General features: G+C 40.7%; 1 protein-coding gene across 1 annotated transcript in view; it reads right to left on the reverse strand.

Moving 5' to 3' along the window:
• KDM7A (lysine demethylase 7A) overlaps window positions 1-21,848 on the reverse strand; it is an 84,178-nt gene that overhangs the window by 49,716 nt on the left and 12,614 nt on the right. Inside the window, exon 2 of the mRNA XM_067536035.1 lies at window positions 2,521-2,606. Within this exon, the coding sequence (XP_067392136.1) occupies window positions 2,521-2,606 (86 nt within the window). The remainder of the gene's footprint in view (window positions 1-2,520; window positions 2,607-21,848) is intronic.

Here is a 21,848-nt window from a genome sequence, read left to right on the forward strand (position 1 = left end):
TTTAAGGGGAAAAAACCAAAATATTTAAAACCCATCATGTGGTAAGAATCAAACAGCATAACGAAGTATGTGTCGTATACCAAAATTCCTATGCAACATGCTGACGAAGCTTAAAAGTTATCAAACATAGAAATCAAGCTCTAAGGAATATTGGGTGAACCCTGCAGTAAGATGAATTTATGAGCCTTTACTTCAAAATAGACTGACCCCCTTTAAAATCCCTCCCTGCCCAGTTCCTGTCTCAGCAAAAATAGAACACAAATGGAAAAAAATACAAACTCTGATACGTTTCTCCCCATTGATAAAAAAAAAATAAGTTTCTTCATTAAACATGAACCCCACACATTCATCTTCAGAGAGCTGCAGAAACTAGGATTTCTACCTTAATTTGGTGCATGCAAAAAACATGGTAATCATAGAATCATAGAATATGAGAGTTGGAAGGGACCTCAGGAGGTCATCTAGTCCAACCCCCTGCTCAAAGCAGGACTAACCTCAGCTATATCATCCCAACCAGGGCTTTGTCAAGCCTCATCTTAAAAACCTCTAAGGATGGAGATTCCACCACCTCCCTAGATAACTTATTCCAGTGCTTCACCACCCTCCTAGTAAAAAACTTTTTCCTAATGTCCAACCTAGACCTCCTGCCCTGCAACTTGAGACTCTTGCTCCTTGTTCTGTCATCTGCCACCACCGAGAACAGCCTAGCCCCATCCTCCCTGGAACCCCCTTTCAGGTAGTTAAAGGCCGCTATCAAATCCCCCCTCACTCTTCTCTTTTGCAGACTAAACAAGCCCAGTTCCCTCAGCCTCTCCTCATAAGTCCTGTGCTCCAGCACCCTAATCATTTTGGTTGCCCTCCGCTGCACTCTCTCCAACTTGTCCACATCCTTTTTGTAGTGGGGGGCCTAAAACTGGACACAATATTCTAAATGATACTATTTCCAGTGTAATCCGATAATATGGCCATATAATAGCATAATTTTGGATGAAATTGGTCAAACTTACTCCTTAACAAAAAAAAGGATATTGTGTCACAATCTATAATCCACAAAGACCCAGTCAAGAGGTAGCAAAGAAAAATAAAGTTAGAGAAAATATTTGAAATAAATCCAGCTACTCTGAACAGATTCAATTTGGCTAATCCATAACCAGAAATCCCTGTTTATCTTCAGGCGAAACACACAAAGTGACCTATCATAGACTACCTTGAACTTGGGAGGGTACAGCAGGTAGAACTTGTCCTTTATTTTTCAGGGATGAATCGTAGTTCACTATTGGATGGGAATCCTGAAAACAGGACATGCTGATTTTCATCTTGCCTTGCCTTGGAGAAGAGACTGAATATCCGGGGGAAATCAAGGAACTGAACCTGCCTTCAGTGCCAACTTGCAGACAATCTTCGGATTTTTGCTTTCTAGCTATGTTGTCCAACTCTTCAAGGCACTTGGTTATTCTGATAACCTATGCTTTTAACTGGCTCAACTCTTAGCAAAAATATGCAATGGAATCTGCTACTGTTGTCAATAACTTAAGTTGCAAGCAAACAATTCTCTGCTTTACTTGCTCAGAAAATCTGTCCACTGAAATTTGCAAGTAACCTTTGCAAGTAAATTTGCAAGGAATGAAATGAAGTTTTTCATCTTTTTATTTATGATCTGTGTACCACAAATGGATCTAATGAAGAGGAATGGATGGAGAAGTAGTTTCTGCTGCCACAGTGTTTGAATGACAGTCTCTCTTTTCCAATTCCTAGAAGATTTAGGTTCAGATAGGGAGGTGTGGGGCTTTGTTTATAAAATCAGGGAAGTGGAATGCAGACAGGCAATGAAAACAATTACAAAGACATAAGAGGATAGATCCCCATTGAAGTTGCAGCTCTCAGATTTCTTTGGACTGCTCTTTGTGTGCAGCCTGCTATTCATGGAAGAAAGGGAAGACATAGACCCTGCCAGCCTGTTCTTTCAATTGCTGGCTTCTTCAGGATTTGAAACTAGAAATTAATCTTCAGTGCTTCCCAATTTCCAAGTATTAGAGACCTGACAAAATTTTTATAATGGGGTCCTTCAGGATTTTGTCAGTTTTCACTTCCCTGTTGTTTTCACCAGTATCCTACGAGGTGTGAGAAGAATGATACAGCATCATTGCCCACACTTCGGTCACTTAAAAAGCCACCACCATGATCTCTCCCTTTCAACTGAGTTTGGTTTTCTTCAAACTCCAGTCACTCTCCAAATATTCATGTAAATTTCTCTGTTTGATCTTCAGCTGCGGTTTATATTTTTATGTGATAGTGGCAGTTATGAAAAAGTAGATCAGTACTGCAACTTAACATATATGCTGTCATGCATCATGTTAACCTCCCCAACTATTTTTTAAAACTTAAATTTAGCCAGAAATAAATAATTGTCTGTTAAATTTTGAATGTCCGTCCCAACAATTTTTTTCAAGTTTTAGGTTGGGGAAAGAATATACATAGTCATTTACACCCTTGATCTTTGTTTCAGCATTCAGTACTTACTTAGGGATGGTCCATGCAGAACTGCACAGCTGGGACAGTGGTACAGATCAATGTCAACAGCATGGTGCTCCTCTACTCTGACACAGCTGAAAAGAAAATAATTGTTTTAAATGCTCAAGAGAATGAACAAAAAAAATCTCAAGACTTCAAGTCCTTTTTTTTTTTTGGATAGAGAAGAAAATAAGTTAAATCTAGCAACATTTACCAGAACTCACTGCAGCTCTACACAGTTAGAACTACATACATCAAGACTCCACTCTAAAGCCATCAAACTATATTGGTCACTTTCAATGTCTGTATAGCTACTTTAACAATATGCAAATCAAAGTTTAATTGCGAATACCATTAAAATGGCTGATAAAAAGTAACCAGATGGCAGTACATTCTTTCAGACTTAAAATCTGAGTGCACAGTGTAACTACAGAATGTAAGAAACAGTGATGCTTTGATCTTAATTACAAGAAGCATGGTGTGCAAGGTAATTAAAGCAATTCTCCTTATAAAAGCAAAGAGAAAAATGTATTAATGAAGTCTAAGTGCTGGTAGTTTACAGAAGACATCAAGGAAGCTTTATTGCTTCCCATGTGGCAATACATATCTTCAGTAGTGCATTGGGGGAGGGGAGGTGATGCAGACAGACAGACAGCTATTATCTCAAAGATCAAAGGGAAATAAGGTACACTATTCATTTTTCTTCATACCTTCCCTTGCAACAGCAGCTATGTAAAAATGATCACACTAAGTGTATTCTTCTGCTTTGCAAAATATATGCATCCTTTTGCATAAATACACACAGTTCAAGGAGAGTTTGAAAGACTTAATACTTTGTTTAGTGTACACTTTTTCCCAGATTAAATTAAAAACACTCTTTTCTTAGTTTAACTGTAAACTTTTTTTTAAATAATGCTTGTTATGAAATACCTACATTTAGGTCATTTATAAATACAATATTTAGACCAAGCAGGTTATTTCCTCTCTTGGAAAGATTACACCAACACATATGGATAGCTATAAAAACCCAGCAGAGATAGAAAAGGTCAGTTAGTCTGTTCAAAATAGGAAATTAAGTATTGGTAGTGATATTTTTCAGGTTTTGAATCACTAAAGATTAATGATTTAGAAAGGCAGTGTTTATATAGAATTTTCTCAAGACAAGCTTTACTGTTTAAATACTCTTTGCTGATAGGCATCCAAATTTTGGCAGAATTCCTTTCGCTTCAAAGTATGTGACTTGTTCATCAATAATGATGAAAAATTAAGAGAATTGTTTTTATATCATAAAAGTTCACAAAACAGACAAGATTAAACATTCATATTAATAAATCCAATGGAAACAGATAATACCAGTACTACTGCCATGTAAATTAAGCCCCAAGCTCATCCAATTGACTTAAAGGAACAGACCCTCTGACAACCAGAAGACAGATTTTAAAAACCAATACACATACACAGACATATTTAATTATTTTTAAGCCAATCTTGTCATTTTTGACCACTTGGGGATGACTATCCTAGAAGCACAACTAGCTTCTGGAGTATCTACAAAAAAAACACAGGAGAGGTCAAATTTTCATTTGGAACAGCTGTATTTTATTGGATAATTTTATTTATAGCATATTCATCATCATGCCAACCAAATTTGTGAACCCCAGTAGCCCTTGTGCAAGACTCAGAAAATAAATGCAAAGTTCATTGGCTTCCTACTGTGTATCTGCATTTATAGAAAGTGCCTGTCACTATAACATCCACTCCAGTACACTAACAGTGGCAGAGAAAGTATGCACTAAACGGCATAAAGACAAAAATGGGTAAATATTTCCAACAGCCAGCAGGAGCAGTCTACCAACATATAATGTCTTGATGAAAGTGTTGTGGCTTTGTGTAAGCAAGGAAGGCAGTTACATTTGTTATTCACTATGCTTTTAGCAGTGTTTACATATGGTAGTATAAGAAGTTAGAATGTTTGTATTCATGGATCACAATTACATCAAAGTTGAACTGCTCTGCATTCAAAACAAATAGTTATATTTACATGTATGTTTATTTTATTGTTTATATCCCAACGGACTAAAGCCAGAATATTTTTTTTAAATCACCATAGATGTGGTCTTAGTATGTGTGCCACTATGTCAGACACCTCCAGCACTATTTGTAGGGAAGTGTGGGTGTAGGCTATCAACCGTCCCTTCAGCATCACGACTTTTAGTTCCTCTCAATGTACTTGAGGTAACGTCCACAATCAAGACAGTTTACCCCAGTTTGAATACTCATATTTCGATAGAAGCACATGGTAATTAGCCACATGCATCTGGAGACTGGTGTATGAGCAGGCTTTGCATCCAAACAGGTAGTTTCTTCAGGTGTTTCTCCCTGGGTGTGGATTTGTGAGGCCGCTGTTGCTTTGCCCTTTCTTGGACAGGAGCTTCTACAAGCGATCCTGTTACTGGGTGTGAGTAAAAGTTCTCAACCTCTCTGGACAGGACTTTGTTCCTCTTGCCAGCATGCTTGATGTGGCTGGTATCGATGCTAGCATGTGTGATAGATCTTTTGCAGGCTCCAACAACCTCTCATTTATCGCAGCATGGATAGCCTGTCAGGCATAGAAGGGTACAAGATATCCAGGAACCTGAGAGAGTCTTCCTGCCCCTGTTCCAGTGGTACATCCAGTGTCTCTACCATGCACTTGATGAGGTCTAAGAATGTCTTAAAAATCACTGGACTGGTGAAGGAGCAGAAGGATTTACTGCCTCACTAGGGAGGATAAGATCACAGCAGAGAGAAATTGTTATTCCCTTTGCAAATGTTACTCTCTCTCATTTTCCATCCCTTTTCTATGATCTGAACTCTCCTACTTGGCCTGATCTATACTGCCTCTTTGGCAAGAGGGATCTATTTCCAGAAGGGACATAAGATGAAAGCTTACATGAATAAAGCTGCGCATCTCAGGGCATCCAATAGAGCCATGGCTGATAAGGATATGGGCATTACAAAGGATGTTCCTTGGGAGTCCCAGTTCATTTTCTGCTGATACAGCCCTCCCCAGAATCCCTGACTCCCACTGTGCTCCCAAGGGAAAGAAGGAAGGGTGAATATACAGAGACTCCCTACTGTTCCTGAACTGGGGAGAAGGAAAAGGAGTGCATCTCCTCCAAAGACAGAGTGGTCCTGTCAGGAGTATTATGGCCCTCCTATGTCCTCCCTGAGTGCGAGATGAAGTCAGTACTGGAGATACCTCTCCTCTGTCTGCCATACCAATGGGCTCAGTGCCTTCAACATCGTGGACATGAAAGAACAGGGGTAACAAAACATGTGCACAAAACATTTGAGAATACACCAAACTGATTCATCTGTTTTTCAAGCCCCTCTCCTATTCAGTTTCTCCTCTCCTTTCCCATCCAAAAAAGATATTTAAAGCTGTTTAGGACCAAAGTTTTGACTACAGAAATGAAGTACAAAACTGAAGTTGCAAGGCTGTTTAATGAAGTTTCTATGAGGTGTTTGCACAGTGAAATACTAGAACTATACTTGTAACAACTGATGACAAATACTGCCCACTACCAACAGTAATAGAATCCTTTCAAAATAAGTCATATTATTGTTATATTAACAAAGGGTTTATATGGAGGTTAATTTTTTGTACAAGAATGAAGAGAACCTTAAAACAAAATGATTTAGCCTTATGCAAATGAATAGAATGCATATTAAATAAATTTTAAAGCCCCTTTAAAGTATCTAATTTTGAAAACATCACCACATCATTTTGCCTCTCTAAAAGATGCTTCTATACAATAGGAAGGAAAATCCCCATCTTTGCTACTTTGTGCTTGCAATTAGTTATGTGCATGTTAAAGACTAATAGCATACCTTTTTAAATATAAGGTATTATTGCCAATTTTCAAACTATCACAAATCAAGAAGAATTTCCAGATTTACTATATAAAAGGTTTTCCTATTAAACAGATTTTGCAAATTTTTGCATTATATTTTGACTAAAACATAACCTACAGTTCTTATGCTAAGTTTTGTATCTAGGTTGAACATACCATCTGAACACTCAAGGTAACTGTGCCTTTATTAGCGGAACCAGTTTTCAACTACAGCAAGATAAGCAAAGAATAAATCCTCCCACTCCTTATCACTAGAAAAGAATGCCAATGTGAGCATTTTTATCCAGGGGAAGGGAGATGGAGGTAGCGAATCAGTTTGTCAGATCCCATGGAAGTCTGGCTAGTCATTAATTCAAGTCAATTGTCTCCAAGTGTCAAAAGGATGCCAAGTAAGCAAAATCTGAAGATTCAGACAACAGAAAGTGCTAAAGATGTCACTGTCCCCACCCGCCAAATGGCTCTAGAGATATTTTGTAGGCAGAAAGTGTTCTGTAGAAGTCACAATTTGTCACTCGTTCAGACAGCAAATTTAAACTATCAAAAGATTTTAGAACTTGAGTCACAGATGAAGACCGAGAAACAGATTGAAAATGTCATCAGATACAAACACTTCCTTCTGTAGAGGAAAAGCAAACTGAAAAATTACTTGTATTTGAAAGCTAATCAAAATAACTAAGAAACATTTATATTCAGGAGAGGTAAAACTAAGTAATTTAAGCCTTAGATATAAGCTAAAATTGACAGACAAAAAAGTAGCCTTAGACACAAAGGATTCAAAAGATGTTCATTTTTTAATCATGCTACTAAGAACTTACCAAACTGAATTTTTTTTCTTCAAATAAAAGGAACCAATAGCTATCCATGAGTCCTACTATAGTCCAGTGTCATTCCAATACTGTATTATTAGTAAACTCATAACATTCTGCTTTTATGTTGATTAAATTATGCTGACATTTATTTCCTAAACGTATGCCAAATTGCTATGAACTAGGTAAATAAGTAGTTCCTCATATGGGGAGCATAATTATAGAACAGACTACTTACTCAATATGGGGCCAGTGAACATTTCTCCTTAAAATTTATCCATTGCCCAAAACAAAAAACAAAACAACAACAAAAACTTTAAAAAAAAGAGTTACTTACTAGTAACCATAGTTCAAAAAGATTGTATAAATTCACTCAAGGTGTGCAAGACAAAGAATTGCAGTTACCTAAGTAATACTCCTTCTTTCCTGCTAGTATAATCTAATATCTTGGGACAAGATGTTTGTGCAATACCTAGCACACTGCAGGCACTACCAGAAGCAAATACGTTAAAACTGATAGATTCCCCATTGTTAGAAAATGCACTCCCAGCTCTCAAAGAAGTAAGCCCGAGAAATACTAGTTTATTAAATATCACAGGATCTCATAATAGGCGTCAGACTTAGTTACTAAAAATGTAATGTATGTAACGGTATGAACAAAATTCAGACCTTCTCTGACAGATGTCACTCAGACATGCTAAGGAAGTCATTCTAGACCTGGGAAAGTTTGTTCTCATACCTTAGCACTGTGAAACTTGCAGAGTCCTATCAGATTATTTACAAAACCTCTTCCATTTAGACAAACTGCTGAAAAGAGATAATCAAAGGAAGCACAGAGATGGTTCCCAACAACTTAAGACACCAGCGTACAATAGATTCAGTCTATTTTAGATACTTCTAAGCCCCTCTATTATCTCTGAACTATGTTGCTTACTTTCCCCTGGTAAAGCATGTGGCTATGCAAAAATGCAGGTGGGTTTATAAATTGTTCGGATGGATCAGCAGGCCTTCTGGTGGTGCCAGACTTCCTGGTTGCCACCAGATTAAAGCTCTTCCATACTCAATTTACATCCAGGTTGAGAAGCCTAAGGGAAAACAAACAGTGTCAACTTGGCCAAGTTTGACACAAGAGCAATTCACAGTGCAAATACACAGGCTTTCCTTCCTTCCATGGGAAAGAAAGCTAGAATAAATAGTTTCTCTCTCAAGTAACTGCCCTTCTTCCAGGCACTTATGGCAGTGGGTATGAAGGTCAGCAAGTGGCATGTTCTTGTAAGATAGACTCAACAACAACCACCACCACCTGGATTCAGCCATCTTGCCCGAAAAACACAAACTCAAAAGATGTATCCTAAAGCTGGAAACATTAGCAAATTGAATCAAGTCATGACACTGCATAACTTCATCACTGCATGACTTCAGTTACAGCTAATTACTATATATTGCAATTAATATAATATAATAAACAAATATCTGTTTACAATGAAAATATTACAGCTAACATACCAATAAGTGACGGAGAGAGATATTTCTCTATGATGTATTTAATATGATCATTGTGGTATTTAACATCTTAAAAAATGAACATCTTGGTATTTTGTGTATTGGTTCCGTCCTTCCCCATTCTGAATCCATTGCAACCCTCAGTCTAGTGGCACAGTGCATTGACATGATCATCAGGTTATGTGGTTTTTTGGAAGCGAGGGGGAAAGAGATGGTGTACTTTATTGTTGCTTATAGTATTCCTGCCGATGCAAAAAAAGCGAACATCGTTCTGGGATGTAACATTACACTGTTGACTCATATTTAGCTCGTCATCAACTATAACTCCGAGTCCTTTCCTCAATACTCTTTCCTAAGCAGCCATTTCCCGTGTGTGTGTGTGTGCAACTGATTGTTCCTTCCTAAGTGGAGTACTTTGCATTTGTCCTTATTGAATTTAATCCTATTTACTTCAGACCATTTCTCCTGTTTGTCCAGATCATTTTGAATTTTAATCCTATCCCGCAAATCACTTGCAACTCCTCCCAGGTTGGCATCATCTGGAAACTTTATAAGTATACTCTGTCGTTATCTAAATCATTTGTGAAGATATTGAACATAACTGGACCCCAGGACCAATCCCTACAGGATCCCACTTTATGTGCCCTTCCAGCTTGACTGAACTACTGATAATTACTCTCTAGGAATGTTTTGCAAACTACTAATGCACCCACCTTACAGTAGCTCCGTGTAGGCCATTTTTCCCTACGTTGCTTATGAAAAGATCATGCATCAAAAACCTTACTAAAGTCAAGATATACTACATCTACCACTTCCCCCCATCCACAAGGCTCATTGGTTTGATGTGATTTGTTCATCCATGTTGACTGTTACTTATCACCTTATTATCCTCTATGTGTTTGCAAACAGATTGCTCATTTATTTGCGCCATTATCTTTCCGGGTACTGAAGTTAAGATGACCGATCTAATTCTCCAGGTTGTCCTTATTTTTTTTTTTTTTTTTTTTTTTTATAGACTGGCACTGTATTTGCCCTCTTCCAATCCTCCGGAATCTCTCCCGCCCTGCATGCATTTTGAAGATAAACACTAACAGCTTCCTGCTATTCAGGAAAACGTTTTGCATATTTCCCAAACACTCCGTCTTCAGGCATTAACTTTTGAATACCCAGGCAGGAAGACAGAGAGCAGACAGGTTGCGAGCAGGAGTCAATCACGGTTGTGAGAGATCAGACCGGGATATGTGGGGAATGTCAAGAGAGACCTGGCAAAGAGGCTCACCAGACTGGAGAACCAATGCTGGTCAGGCAGAGCTGATGCTAGGAGTATCGTGCAAGGATATGGAAACGTACAGAGAAGGGCAACCAAAAAATTAGTGATATGGAAGAGATTAAAAAGACTGGGTCCGTTCAGTTTGGAAAAGAGAAAACTAAGGTGGGGGGGGGGGAGGGAGATAAGATAGAGGTCTACAAAATCATGAATGGTGTGGAGAAAGTGAATAAGGAAGTATTATTTACCCCTTCATGTAACACAAGAATCAGAGGTCATTCAATGAAATTAGACAGCAAGTTTAAAAGAAAGAAGCACTTCATACAATGCACTATCAACCTGTGGAACTCATTGCCATAGGATTTGTGAAGGCCAGAAGTATAACTGGGTTCAAAAAAGAATTAATAAGTTCGTAGAAGATGGGTAATAGCCATTGATGAACCTAAGATGACCAGAGATATAACCCATGCTCCAGGTGTCGCTAAACCTCGAACTGTCAATTGGGGACTGGACAACAGAGGATGGCTCACTTGATAATTGCCCCATTCTGTTCTTTCCCTCTGAAACCTCTGGCCACTGCCAGAAGACAGGACACTGGGCTAGATGGACCACTGGCCTGACCCAGTATGGCCATTCTTATGCTCTTATCTGCTCAAGCAATCTGCCAAATTGTTCTTAATACCAGGAAGGTGGGAAGCTTTGAGATGAATTGCACTGGTACCACAAAATTCTCAAAGATTTATTACCTCTTGACAGAGACAGTCTGATCAGGCCCCTCACCATCTGTTAAATTAAAACATTACTGCAGTGTTTTCTGTGAGGACCCACAGAGTTTTCCTTGATATGAGGGAGAAAAGCCCAAGAGGTCAGATGGATAGCTCACAACTCCCACATTTATGTGGAGAGCCAAGTCTTGATGAGACTACAGCCTAGAGTTCATACATATCATTGATGAGCTCCCCAAGCTAGAGAAGAAGCATCCATAACCAGAATCAATACATGTAAGGGAGGGTAGAAGAGAACTCCTACACATGTTGGCAGGATTTGTCTACTAGACCAAGTAAGCTAGTACTCCTGAACATATTCTAATCGCCATATCCAATGGGTGAGAAACTGGAGAGTACACTGACTTTAGCCAGCACTGCAACTCTGAGATGAAGCCTTGCACATCAAACCACGTATGTGCAGGAGGCCATGTGCCCCAATAGCTTCAGACAATTTCTTACTGTTTTAAGTGGATGGGGCTCTGAGATCTATGGAAATGTTTAACACAGTCTGGAACCTGGCTTGAGGTAGAAACGCTTTGGCTACTGTAGAATGCAGTATAAATTATAATCTCTGAACTGGGGAGAAGATTGATTTGTCCTTGTTGATCAACACACTCCTCAGAACACTGAAGATCTAGATCATGGATAGATTGAATTGTACTTTTAACTTGGGTCAACCTCATACCAGCCAGTCATGCACATAAGGAAATATTTGCACGTGTTTTCCTTAGGAATACCGCTAGCACCACCATGCATTTTATAAATATTAATAGGATAGCAGACAGGATGAAGGGTACAACTGTAAACTGATAATGTGTGTTGGCCATAAAATCTTAAGAATTTCCTGATGGACAGACACATGGAAACATACATCCTTCAAGTGTCCAGCAATGCACCTGTGACCACAATTCAGTGAGGATGATGATGATGGAGGCCAGGATGACCATGTGAAACCATATATAAAGAAAATAAGTGTTAAAATTTTGCAAATTTAGGATGGGTCAGAGACCTTTTGCACCTTTGGAATCAAGAACTATTGTAAACAGAAACCCTTCCCCTCGATGGAGAGGGGGACCTCATCTACAGCTCCCAAATGGAGAAGAGACTGCACTTCTCAGAGGAGAACATTCTCAAGAGAGGGGTTCCTGAAGAGAAACAGGGAAGGAGGGGGGAGTGGAAATAAACTGCAGAGTATATCCCTGTTCCACAATACTTAAGAGCCATTGATCTCTGATAATATAGGACCAAGCACATATGAAGTGGGATAATCAGTTAGAAAATACAGAGGAGGGAGAAACTGGTTCATCATGGTCTGATATTCTGTTCCCATCAAGACAGTCAAACTGCCTGCTTAGGATTTCCCAACTGTCTTGAAGAAACAACAAAGAAGAAGACTGAGGAGAAGATGGTCTTCTGTGGTTTTTCCCATGTTTTCTTGAAAGGTCAGGATGCCTAGATGGATAAAAACCAGACATCACAGTACAGACTGAGGGTAGAAATGCTGTCCGTTAGGAAAAGGCTTGTAAATTCTTAATTTCAAATCTGGCCCTCAAATCTTTGAGACTACAGATCATCTCATTCATCTTCTACGGGAAGAGGGTAGAGCCTTTGAAGGGAAGATTCTCGACAGCCTGCTGGACCTCTTGTGGGAGACCCGAGGACTGAAACCATGAATATCTGCCCCATCTAAGGAAGCTTATAACCAGCTTGCCCTTGTCTAATATGGCCTGGAATTCCTGTCTGGTATCCTCTGGCAACTTATTTGAGAACTTCAGCCTATTGTCCCAGAGGGAGAAGTTGTATCTGGCCATTAAGGCTTGTAGGTTAGCAATAAGAAGTTGCATACTAGATGCAGAATACATTTTTCTACCAAAAAGGTCTAATTTCTTCATGCCTTTGTCCTTTTGGGTAAGAGACAGTCATCTCTGACATTCTCTTTCATTCACTATCTGGACAACAAATGAAGCTGGAAAAAGAGGAGTGTAAAAGTGTTCATAACCTTCAGAACAGACATGATACCTTCTCTTGGTTCTCTTAGCTGTTGGAGGCACAGATGATGGCATTTGTCACAAAGATTCTATAGGCCATCCCAACAGGTACTGCTAATGGAAAAATTTCTGACTCTGCTGTACTGGGCGCTCACATACCTGAAGTGAAATGGACATGTGCAATCACTTAAATAATGTGGTTTACTCACAGGTGGTGGACACAACTAATGTGCCTGAAATAATGCTGTTTTCAGAGAATGGGCTTCCCAAAATGCACTGGAACCATCAGACTCTCATGCGCTCATAGTCTGACCACCAAAAGGATTATGTGAACCACAAATGCACAATCATTCTGCAAGGCCTTGGTCAACCACAAAGACGAGTTCATGAAACTAACAGGATGTACCAGTACCAGTAAGGTGCATGATAGGAGGTGCTCAGGAGATCTGGTATTTAGCTGATCTTTGCACACTGGTCTATTCAGAACTCCTTCTAGAGACATATCCAGACAAGAGACAATATGGTAAGTTTTTTTTTTGTTTGTTTGTTTTGTTTTTTTTTAAATGTGGGGGCCTGGTTGAGTTTGGCAAATCAGCTAAAGGGCCTGTTACCAGTCTTTGTTTCAATTTTATTTCACATCAGGGAAGCTTGAAGAATATTAATATTCTGGAAGTCTCAGCATGGAAGAAGATGGAATTTTTCCAGATTATTTTGATTGCCTAGTGACAGAACAGCAGATCAAGAAATTTGAAAGAAATTTGGAAACGTGTTCTGAATAAAACTATATACACATTTGACGGAAAGCTTCTTTTGGAGAAAGAAATTATAGTGTTCAATTATATGCACTAGCTTTCAATTTTTTTTGGAAGCAATTTAACATGTCCTTAACTTATAAATGTCTAAAGGGTTTGTGTTCAGAGTACCACAAAGAGCAACTGTCTTGGTTTGTACTGTATGTAACAAGGGCGGCACTGGTGGAGGGTTTTGCCTTAGCCCGCTGTCCCCCTCCTTCCCCCCGTCCCCCCAATAGCCACTGCTCCCAGCCCAAAGGTCAAACTTTACATAGAAGTCAGGGTGGCATGGTATGACATTGCCACCCTTACTTCTCCACTGCCACTAGCTGCAGTGCCTTCAGAGCTGGGCAGCCGAAGAGAGGAAGCTCCTAGCCAGATAGAGCCCCCCCAATTTTCTGTCTAGCCCACCTCAGCTACCCCACCAGGAAGAGGCTGGTGCCACCTCTGTACTGCAACAGCTGAGATCAGCTGAAGCACTAAAGTTAACATTATTGACTACACTGGCATTCCAAGACCCTAATCGGGATTGTGGCATTATAGTTCTGGGAACTGTAAAAAACACAGTTGAACACAGTACCTTACCTCAGTTTACAACCTAAATTACGACAACAGGAGCACAGCAACCCACCTTGGGTAAAAGTAACAGTCCATATGAAAAAATGGAACAGAAGCACTGTGCCTCCAGTGGGTCCACAACGGTAACAGCAGCAGAACCATGAAAAAAAGAGAGGGGCTTAGCAATTCCTTTATTTGTAAGGAAAGGTGGGGGCCCTTTGGGTTCATTTATTGACAAATAAGGGAGAGTCCAGATTTAATTTATTTTGGGGTGTAGTTACGATAAAGAACTCAGAATTTTTTTTATTTAAGAAGGAGCCCAGGATGGATTAATTGGAGTTGTATGTGATGGAGGGGAAAATGTCAGAACTGATTTTATTTGTGGAGCATCAATATTGATTAGCATGGGCAGAAAGTAGATTTATTGGTGAAAGAGAAAAGACATGTCTGTGCAAAAGAAAATAGCACTGTCTTTAGGGACACAGCTCTGCAGATATATTTCATCCACAGTAGTAGGCTTTGGCCTTGTCTACACAAGGAAGTTGCACCATTTAATTTTTCTTTTAAACTGATTAAGTTAAACTGATACAAAAAAAACTGTATCGCACTTTTTAGCTTAAATGAGGATCTCTTTTGTTTACCTTGAATCAATAGCTGAACTGAAAAAAGCCTGATTTATGCCAAAATAAGAGCATCCACAGAATCTTTTGCATAAGTTTAATTTAATCAGTTTTTTAAAACATTTTAATGTAAATGGTGCAACTTCTGCATGTACACAAGGACTTAGCCTTCGAATTAACAGCTGTCAAGAAAAGTTTCAATCCCAGGGGTAGAGAGGAAAAAGTGAGATTGTGGACAAGGGACAAAGAGATGTTGTCTACACATAAATTACGCCACTTTAATTACACAAATATAGTTAAGCAGAACAAATCCCACCACCAAGTGTGAAGACAGTTATGCCAGTACAAAAGTGCTTATACTAGTACAGGAAGGGGCATTTCTGTATCAGTATAACTGTGTCCACACTAGGGGTTAAAAGTATATTTATGGTTGTTTAAAAAAATAAAATTGCACCCTCATTGACAGTTATTCCAGTACAACTTTCAAAAGTGGACAAGACCTGAAGGAGTACATGAAAAAGGTAGATAAAGGAAGAGAACTCAACACAATTCAGGGATAACAAGGAAGATTTAGGAGAGTGGGGTAGGAAGAAAAGAACACCACACCAAATACAAAAAGACACGTGAGAGTAGGAGAAAAGAGTGGAGTGAAACCAGGAAGAGACAATTTAGCAAAAGCACAGGTGACAGTTCATTCTGTTAGAACTTTAAAAATGTTACGGTTGATTATGCTATCATTACAGTATAAAGCTGTTTTATTCTTTTAAATTGCAGGGGCACAACAGTATTTTTCACCTGAGAAACTAGTAAATATGACTACACTGCAGCTGAAGATGGGATTACAGCTCAAGTACACATATTCATGCTAACCTTAATCTAGATAGCATGGCTAAAAATAGCAAAGCCACAGCAGCACAGCCTTCAGTGTGCCTTGGATTAGCCCACCAAGAATCCTGGATACCCAGGGCCTGTACTGATGGGCCACTGTGGCCTCACTGCTATTTGTGGACATGCTAGCTAAATTAAAGCTAGCATGGGTATGTGTACTTGAGTTGCAATCACGTCTCAACTGCAGTGTAGACATACCTTTTCACCTACTAAGCCTGAAGACAAAGGGTAAATACAACAGGGCTTGAAAAAATTATCTATAAAACAGAATATTGCTTCTCATGTCTTGTTGCTTCTTGATATCTGAAAATGTATAACAATTCTTGGTTTGCTTAAATTAGTTTGAGTATCTGTTTCCAATATTTTTTCAGGGGATGCAGGGGATTAAACTAACAAATGTTGTTAATCTGTAGTTTCAAATGAAAGCAATTTGGAATTAGGGTGGTTCCTTATGAAGTTAATGTATGCATGTACAAGTCATATGGTTGCCATTCTTTGGGGCTTTGAAAGAAAATGCTCAATGCTCAACTTTTCTTTTTTCAATACTTCAAGAACACAAAAAGCCCACCCAGGAACTACCTACCAGCGTACCTACTTTAAGGACAGGATAAATTATTCAGGTTTTTTTTCTTTACAGGGCGCAGGGGGAGTCTACATTTTCCACTCATTCTTTTTTCCTTATTTCTCTAAAACCTGACTCATGTCTGGCATATCTGTAATGTCTACTTTTATTACAAGGCTTAAAGCCTCTATTCTATTTTGCAGATGGCAAAGAATGTTTTGTTCTTCTGCATACTCTGCTACTGTATCATGAGGCTCTCTCAAAAAGTTTTCCTCCTGAATAATTAGCGAAAGCTAATATGCGCTTTGCATGACATCTACTATCCAGGTCTTCACCATATGCATCTCCTAGATACAGATTTAGAGGTCACTGATCTCATACATAATCTTAATGAAATCAATGATTCACTGAATACAAAATATGAGGTTATCTTATTTCAAATCTGGCTTTAATGTCAATTTAAGAACAAGTTATATTTCAGTTAATTTGTTCATGCTAACAGCTCTGGGAAAAGAGAGATGCTGTATGAGATTTTAACGACAGAACTGGAGAAACCAAGGCAATCTGTCGGCCCTTCTGATGGAATTGCTATTCTTTCAACAGTGCAATTAATACCACATCAATTCAGAGACATTCTGATTTAATTTACAGTATAAATCTCAATTTTTACTTTTTCCAACCCAGAACATAGTTATCTAACATACCAAAAGTGTTAAAATGTTAAAATAACTCAAAAGTTAGGAAATGCCAGAATTACGGTAGCCCGCAGAACCTCAGGGCTTCTCTAAACTGTCACGGAGTCACAGGGTCTGGTCTATGCCAGAGCCTGTAACAAGTCTCTTGGAAGTAACACTTTTAGTGTGCTGGGCTCCAAAGTCCCCTACAGTTCCATAGAGAAAGGCCCAGGGACTACCAGATTCCAAGACAGGGCTAGCTGGTGCTGAAGTTTCCATGGCTCCTTGCAGCAAATCCAGTTAAACCAGAGTCCTGCGGGAGGCATGTACTGTAGCACTTCAGAGCACAATGCTCTTAGTGAGTATTTATAGCAACATCAGCAGCCTTTTCAGAACTTGATAGTCATTTATTAGTCACCTGTCCTACAGAATCTGAACATTTTTAGGTTAAAGTGAGGTAGAAATTAAGCCATAATCCATTCAGTCAAACTAATGTCCTGATGAGCCAGCCAAGTTGTAATGACTCCATCATTGGCGCTCTCTCTTCTCCCCTCTGTCTTGACTAGCCAGGGTTCTGGAGTTCCTCTACAAAGCCACCTTCTTCCAGTCATCTGACAACTCTTGCTCAGTTTCCAAGTCCTTCCTGGTGGGATTTCCTGTGTTTGGTGTTGATAGATCAGTTGCTGGAACATCTTTGTCTTGCCAGCCATGAATTATTAATTGCAGTGTAGACGTACCCTCTGTTGATTTGGCTTGGTTTAAAACCAGTTCTTGAATTGCTATATTCCCCCTCCCAGACAGCAAGATGAAACCTGCTTCCTGCACTGTTCCAGGAGCAGTGTTTATTCTTTTGCATCCACTGGGTGGCAATGCAACATACAGAAGGAAAGTGAGGCATGCCTAGGCTTCTAAAAATATTATAGTAAATTCTCACTTCCTCACAAACACTAAGTTTGTGGCAAACTGAAGTGTAAATCTACCCCACACTGCCCTCACACAGAGGGTATGTCTACACTTCAATTAAAAACCCATGGCTGGCCTGTGCCAACTGACTTGGGCTCAGGCTATAGACATTTGGGCTTGGGCTGGAATCTGGGCTCTAGGACCCTGGGAGGATACCAGCACTTGGGCTGCAGCCAAAGCCTGAACGCCTAAACTGCAAGCAAAAAGCTCCTTTGCCCAAGTCAGCTAGCATAGGCCAGTCATGTGTGCCTAGCTGCAGTGTAGACATAGCCCAAGTGGCCATATAGACCCTACTGCCACATACTGAAAGTTCCCTAGTGAATTCTGATCTATCCAGCTTTGAAATCGGAGTACTCTAAAGAGCACCAGGAACTTTCAGTGCCCAGCAGCAGGGTCTACATGGGCATGTATTGTGCAGAAGCCTAGTGTGGGGGGGATTTACACTTCAGCTTGCTGCAAACTAAGTGTTCATGACAGTGTCTTAGTTTGCCCCCCTTATGCAGTATGTATGATACAGTCTTTAATTCCATGACTATATATCTCCCCCCCAAGACACATGCTCCATTTAGTATACAGGACAAAAAGTGGCCATTAATGTACTGCTATTCAATATTTCTTTTTCTACTCCTCATTCAATATGTTACCCTATGCCTATAGCAAATTATTAGTTTCTTTTTTTAAATGCTGCTCATCACTGCAGCCTCTAAGTGCTTCAACAACATAAAAGGATTTATCTTAGCAACATCCCAGTGAGATAAGGTGGTATTAAGTTCCATTTTACAGAGAGGAATGGAAGTGTCAAAAATGCCTATGAATTTTGGGTGCCCAACTTGTGATGTGTAGGGCCTGATTTTTAGGGGTTCTGAGCATTTGTATAGCATTTCTACAAATCAGAGACCAGGTTTCTCAAGCTGGGCACCCATAAAATGAGGCACAGTGGCCAACTCTGAAAATTTTGGCTTCAATGGCTTGCCCAACATTATATAAGAACTCTGTGGCAGAGACAGGGATAAAATTCAGTTATCCAGCACAGCATTCAACTGCCTTACTTCAAAAGCCATCCTTTCTCATCCTGCAATCCCCCTATCTCATTCACTACACACCTTCCAACTTCTGCAACAAATAAGGCCTTGCTTATACTAGAAAGGTTTGTCGATGCAAGTTACATCGGTGATCAAAAACACTAATTACAAATCTTGCGCCCATCCACACAGCACTCGTTGTGTCACTAAAGTACGTCCACACTTGGTGCTTTAGCATCGACAGTGACAGCAGTGCACTGTAGGCAGCTATCCCATTGTGCAACTCGCCACCTTTTGCTGCTAGGAGTTATGGGAAGGCAGAGAGGATCACAGTGCATCATGGGTGAGGGCTCAACATCCCATGATGCACTGATTTCCATCTGGTCATTCCTTGCATTCCCGACTATGTTTCACGGCATTTTTCAATGGCCCCCTATTTCCTGAGTGCCCACCATCTCTATCTGAAAGGATGGCTCTGCACTGCTCTCCACTGGTTGAGCAGTATATCATGGGCTCCCAATTGGAACAGGAATACTAGGTACCTGACCTACAGTTTGCATTCACAGAGCATCTGCACATGGTGCACCGCAGCTTTTGGATGCATGAAACAAGCACTGACTGGTGGGATCACATCGTTTTGCAGGTCTGGAATGATGAGCTGTGGCTGCAGAACTATCGAATGTGCAAAGCCACCTTCATGAAACTTTGTGCAGAGCTCACTCCTGCCCTGCGGTGCAAGGACACACAAATGAGAACTGCCCTCTCAGTGGAGAACTACGTGGCGATAGCCGTGTGGAAGCTGGCAACGCCACACTGCTACCAGTCGATCACTAATCAGTTTGGAGTCGGGAAGTCCACCGTTGGAATTGTGTTATCGCAAGCGTGCAGGGCCATTAACTGAGAATACAGAAGGACTGTGACTCAGGGAAACGTTCGTGAAATAGTGGATGGCTTCGTGGCAATGGAATTCCTTAAATATGGGAGGGGCGATAGATGGCACGCATATCCCAATCTTAGCCCCAGACCATCTCGTGACGGAGTACATCAATAGAAAGGGATACTTCTCTATGGTTCTGCAGGCACTTGTGGATCACTGTGGGCATTTCACTGACAATGCAGGTTGGTCAGGGAAGGTGCATGTCAGGAACACTGGCCTGTACAGGAAGCTACAAGCAGGAACTTTCTTTCCAGACCAAAAGATCCCAATCGGGGATGTTGAGATGCCCATAGTGATCCTAGGAGACCTAGCCTACCCCTTAATGCCAGGAGGATCATGAAAGCCTTATATGGGCAATGTGAATAGCAGCAAGGAGCACTCTGCTTCTCCGAGGTCACTTCCTTATCAGCCAGAGGCACTTCACATGTGTGTGGTGTTTTGCTGTGAAGGCCACATCTATAGAAGCACAGAAAACAATGAACAGAAGCATTACTGTGGGTGCCTTAACACTATAGATGCATTACTGTTAAATACACCTCTCTCACTGTCCCCTAAGAAAAGCACTACTCCATGATCAGCCTGAGCCTGGTGACTTTTACCAAGCAAAAGGGAGGCATCATACTGGGAAAAGGTTCTGGGTGGGTGGTTGCTTGGGGCATAAATGCAGGTAAATAGGGACAAAATTTCAAATTGTGCCACCATTTTCCACAGGCAGGGGCCATAGAAGCAGATATCTCACTCCTGAGAGTAAACAGAAATGCTGGGGTGCATCTCCTCCAAGCGAGTAGCTTCAAACTGGGCCCCTATGCTGCTCGTCTGTGTGCTGCCTTGGTTCCTGCACAAGTGACTGCCAATTGGCGTGGGATAGTGTCCTACAACGGGGGAAGAAACAAAGTCACTCCGCTGAGGAATCTGAGGCAGAGGATTGGCTAGTACCTGCAGGAAAGTTTCCTAGAGATCTCACTGGAGGACAGCTGTGAAATCTCGGCATACATTAACATGCTTCTCAGCCATGCTGTGCAAGGGAATGGGAAGCACATGGAAACACAGTTACTCTTGTGCATTTCTATCCCTTCAACTATCTCTATCATTTAGCAAAGCAAAGGATCCCCGTGGCTCCTATAAACAAACAGCATCAGCTCCGAAAAACACTTACCAAAGCTCCCCTCTTTTGCACACCAGAGCTGCAGAGCAGGGACTGGCTGGAACCCTCCAGGGTTGCAAAGAGATCCTGACTCCTCATGTCACCAAATGACCTGGTACCTGGCTCCAGTTCCTCATCCAACTCCACCTCATCGTCAGCAACTTCTTCGTCAGGGTCGAGTCTGGTGTCTGCTGCCTCTGGGCATGCGGAGGTATCCATGGGTTTCTTGGGGACAGAGGTGAGGTTGCCACTGAGGATGGCTTCCAGCTTCTTATAGAAGTGGCAGGTGTTTGGCTGTGCACCAGAGCGACTGTTTGCCTCTCTGGCCTTTTGGTAGCTCTGCCGCAGCTCCTTGATTTTCACTCGGCACTTCAGTGTCTCTCATTCATTGCCCTTCTCCACCATGGCACAAGAAATATGGCCATAGGTATCAAAGTTCCTTCAGCTGGAGCTAAGCTGGAACTGCACAGCAGACTCCCCAAATGGCAATGAGATCCAGAAGCTCTGGCATGCTACAAGCGGAAGAGTGTTTGGTGTGTGGAGCCACCCAAGTCAGCTGGGAAGAAAAGTGCGAGCTCTCCACGCCAATCAAGCGGGAAGTGGAATTACAAAAATTCCCAGGACATTAAAGAGGGAGGGGCAGGTGGCTGCAGAGCAGGGAATTTCAAACTGATGGCCAGCGCAGTCAGGATAGACATCATGGGACACAGTTTACCACAACCTAACCAACCACAGTGTCTACACTTATGCTTTGTTGATTTAAGTTGTGCAAAAAAAGCTCTACACCTCTCATCGAGGTGGTTTTATTTTGTCCACAAAACAGGGCGGTTTTGTCAGTTGGGCAGGGGAGCAGAGGTGTGATTGCAGTGTGTACACCAGCATTGTTTTGTCCAAAAAAAAAAAAAAAAAAGCTGTCTTTGGTCAACAAAATAGTCTAGTGTAAACCAGGCC

Source organism: Emydura macquarii, unplaced genomic scaffold (assembly GCF_026122565.2).
Source record: "Emydura macquarii macquarii isolate MOO-44397 ecotype Brisbane River unplaced genomic scaffold, CSIRO-AGI_Emac_v2 contig_3530, whole genome shotgun sequence".
NCBI classification, from domain to species: domain Eukaryota; kingdom Metazoa; phylum Chordata; order Testudines; family Chelidae; genus Emydura; species Emydura macquarii.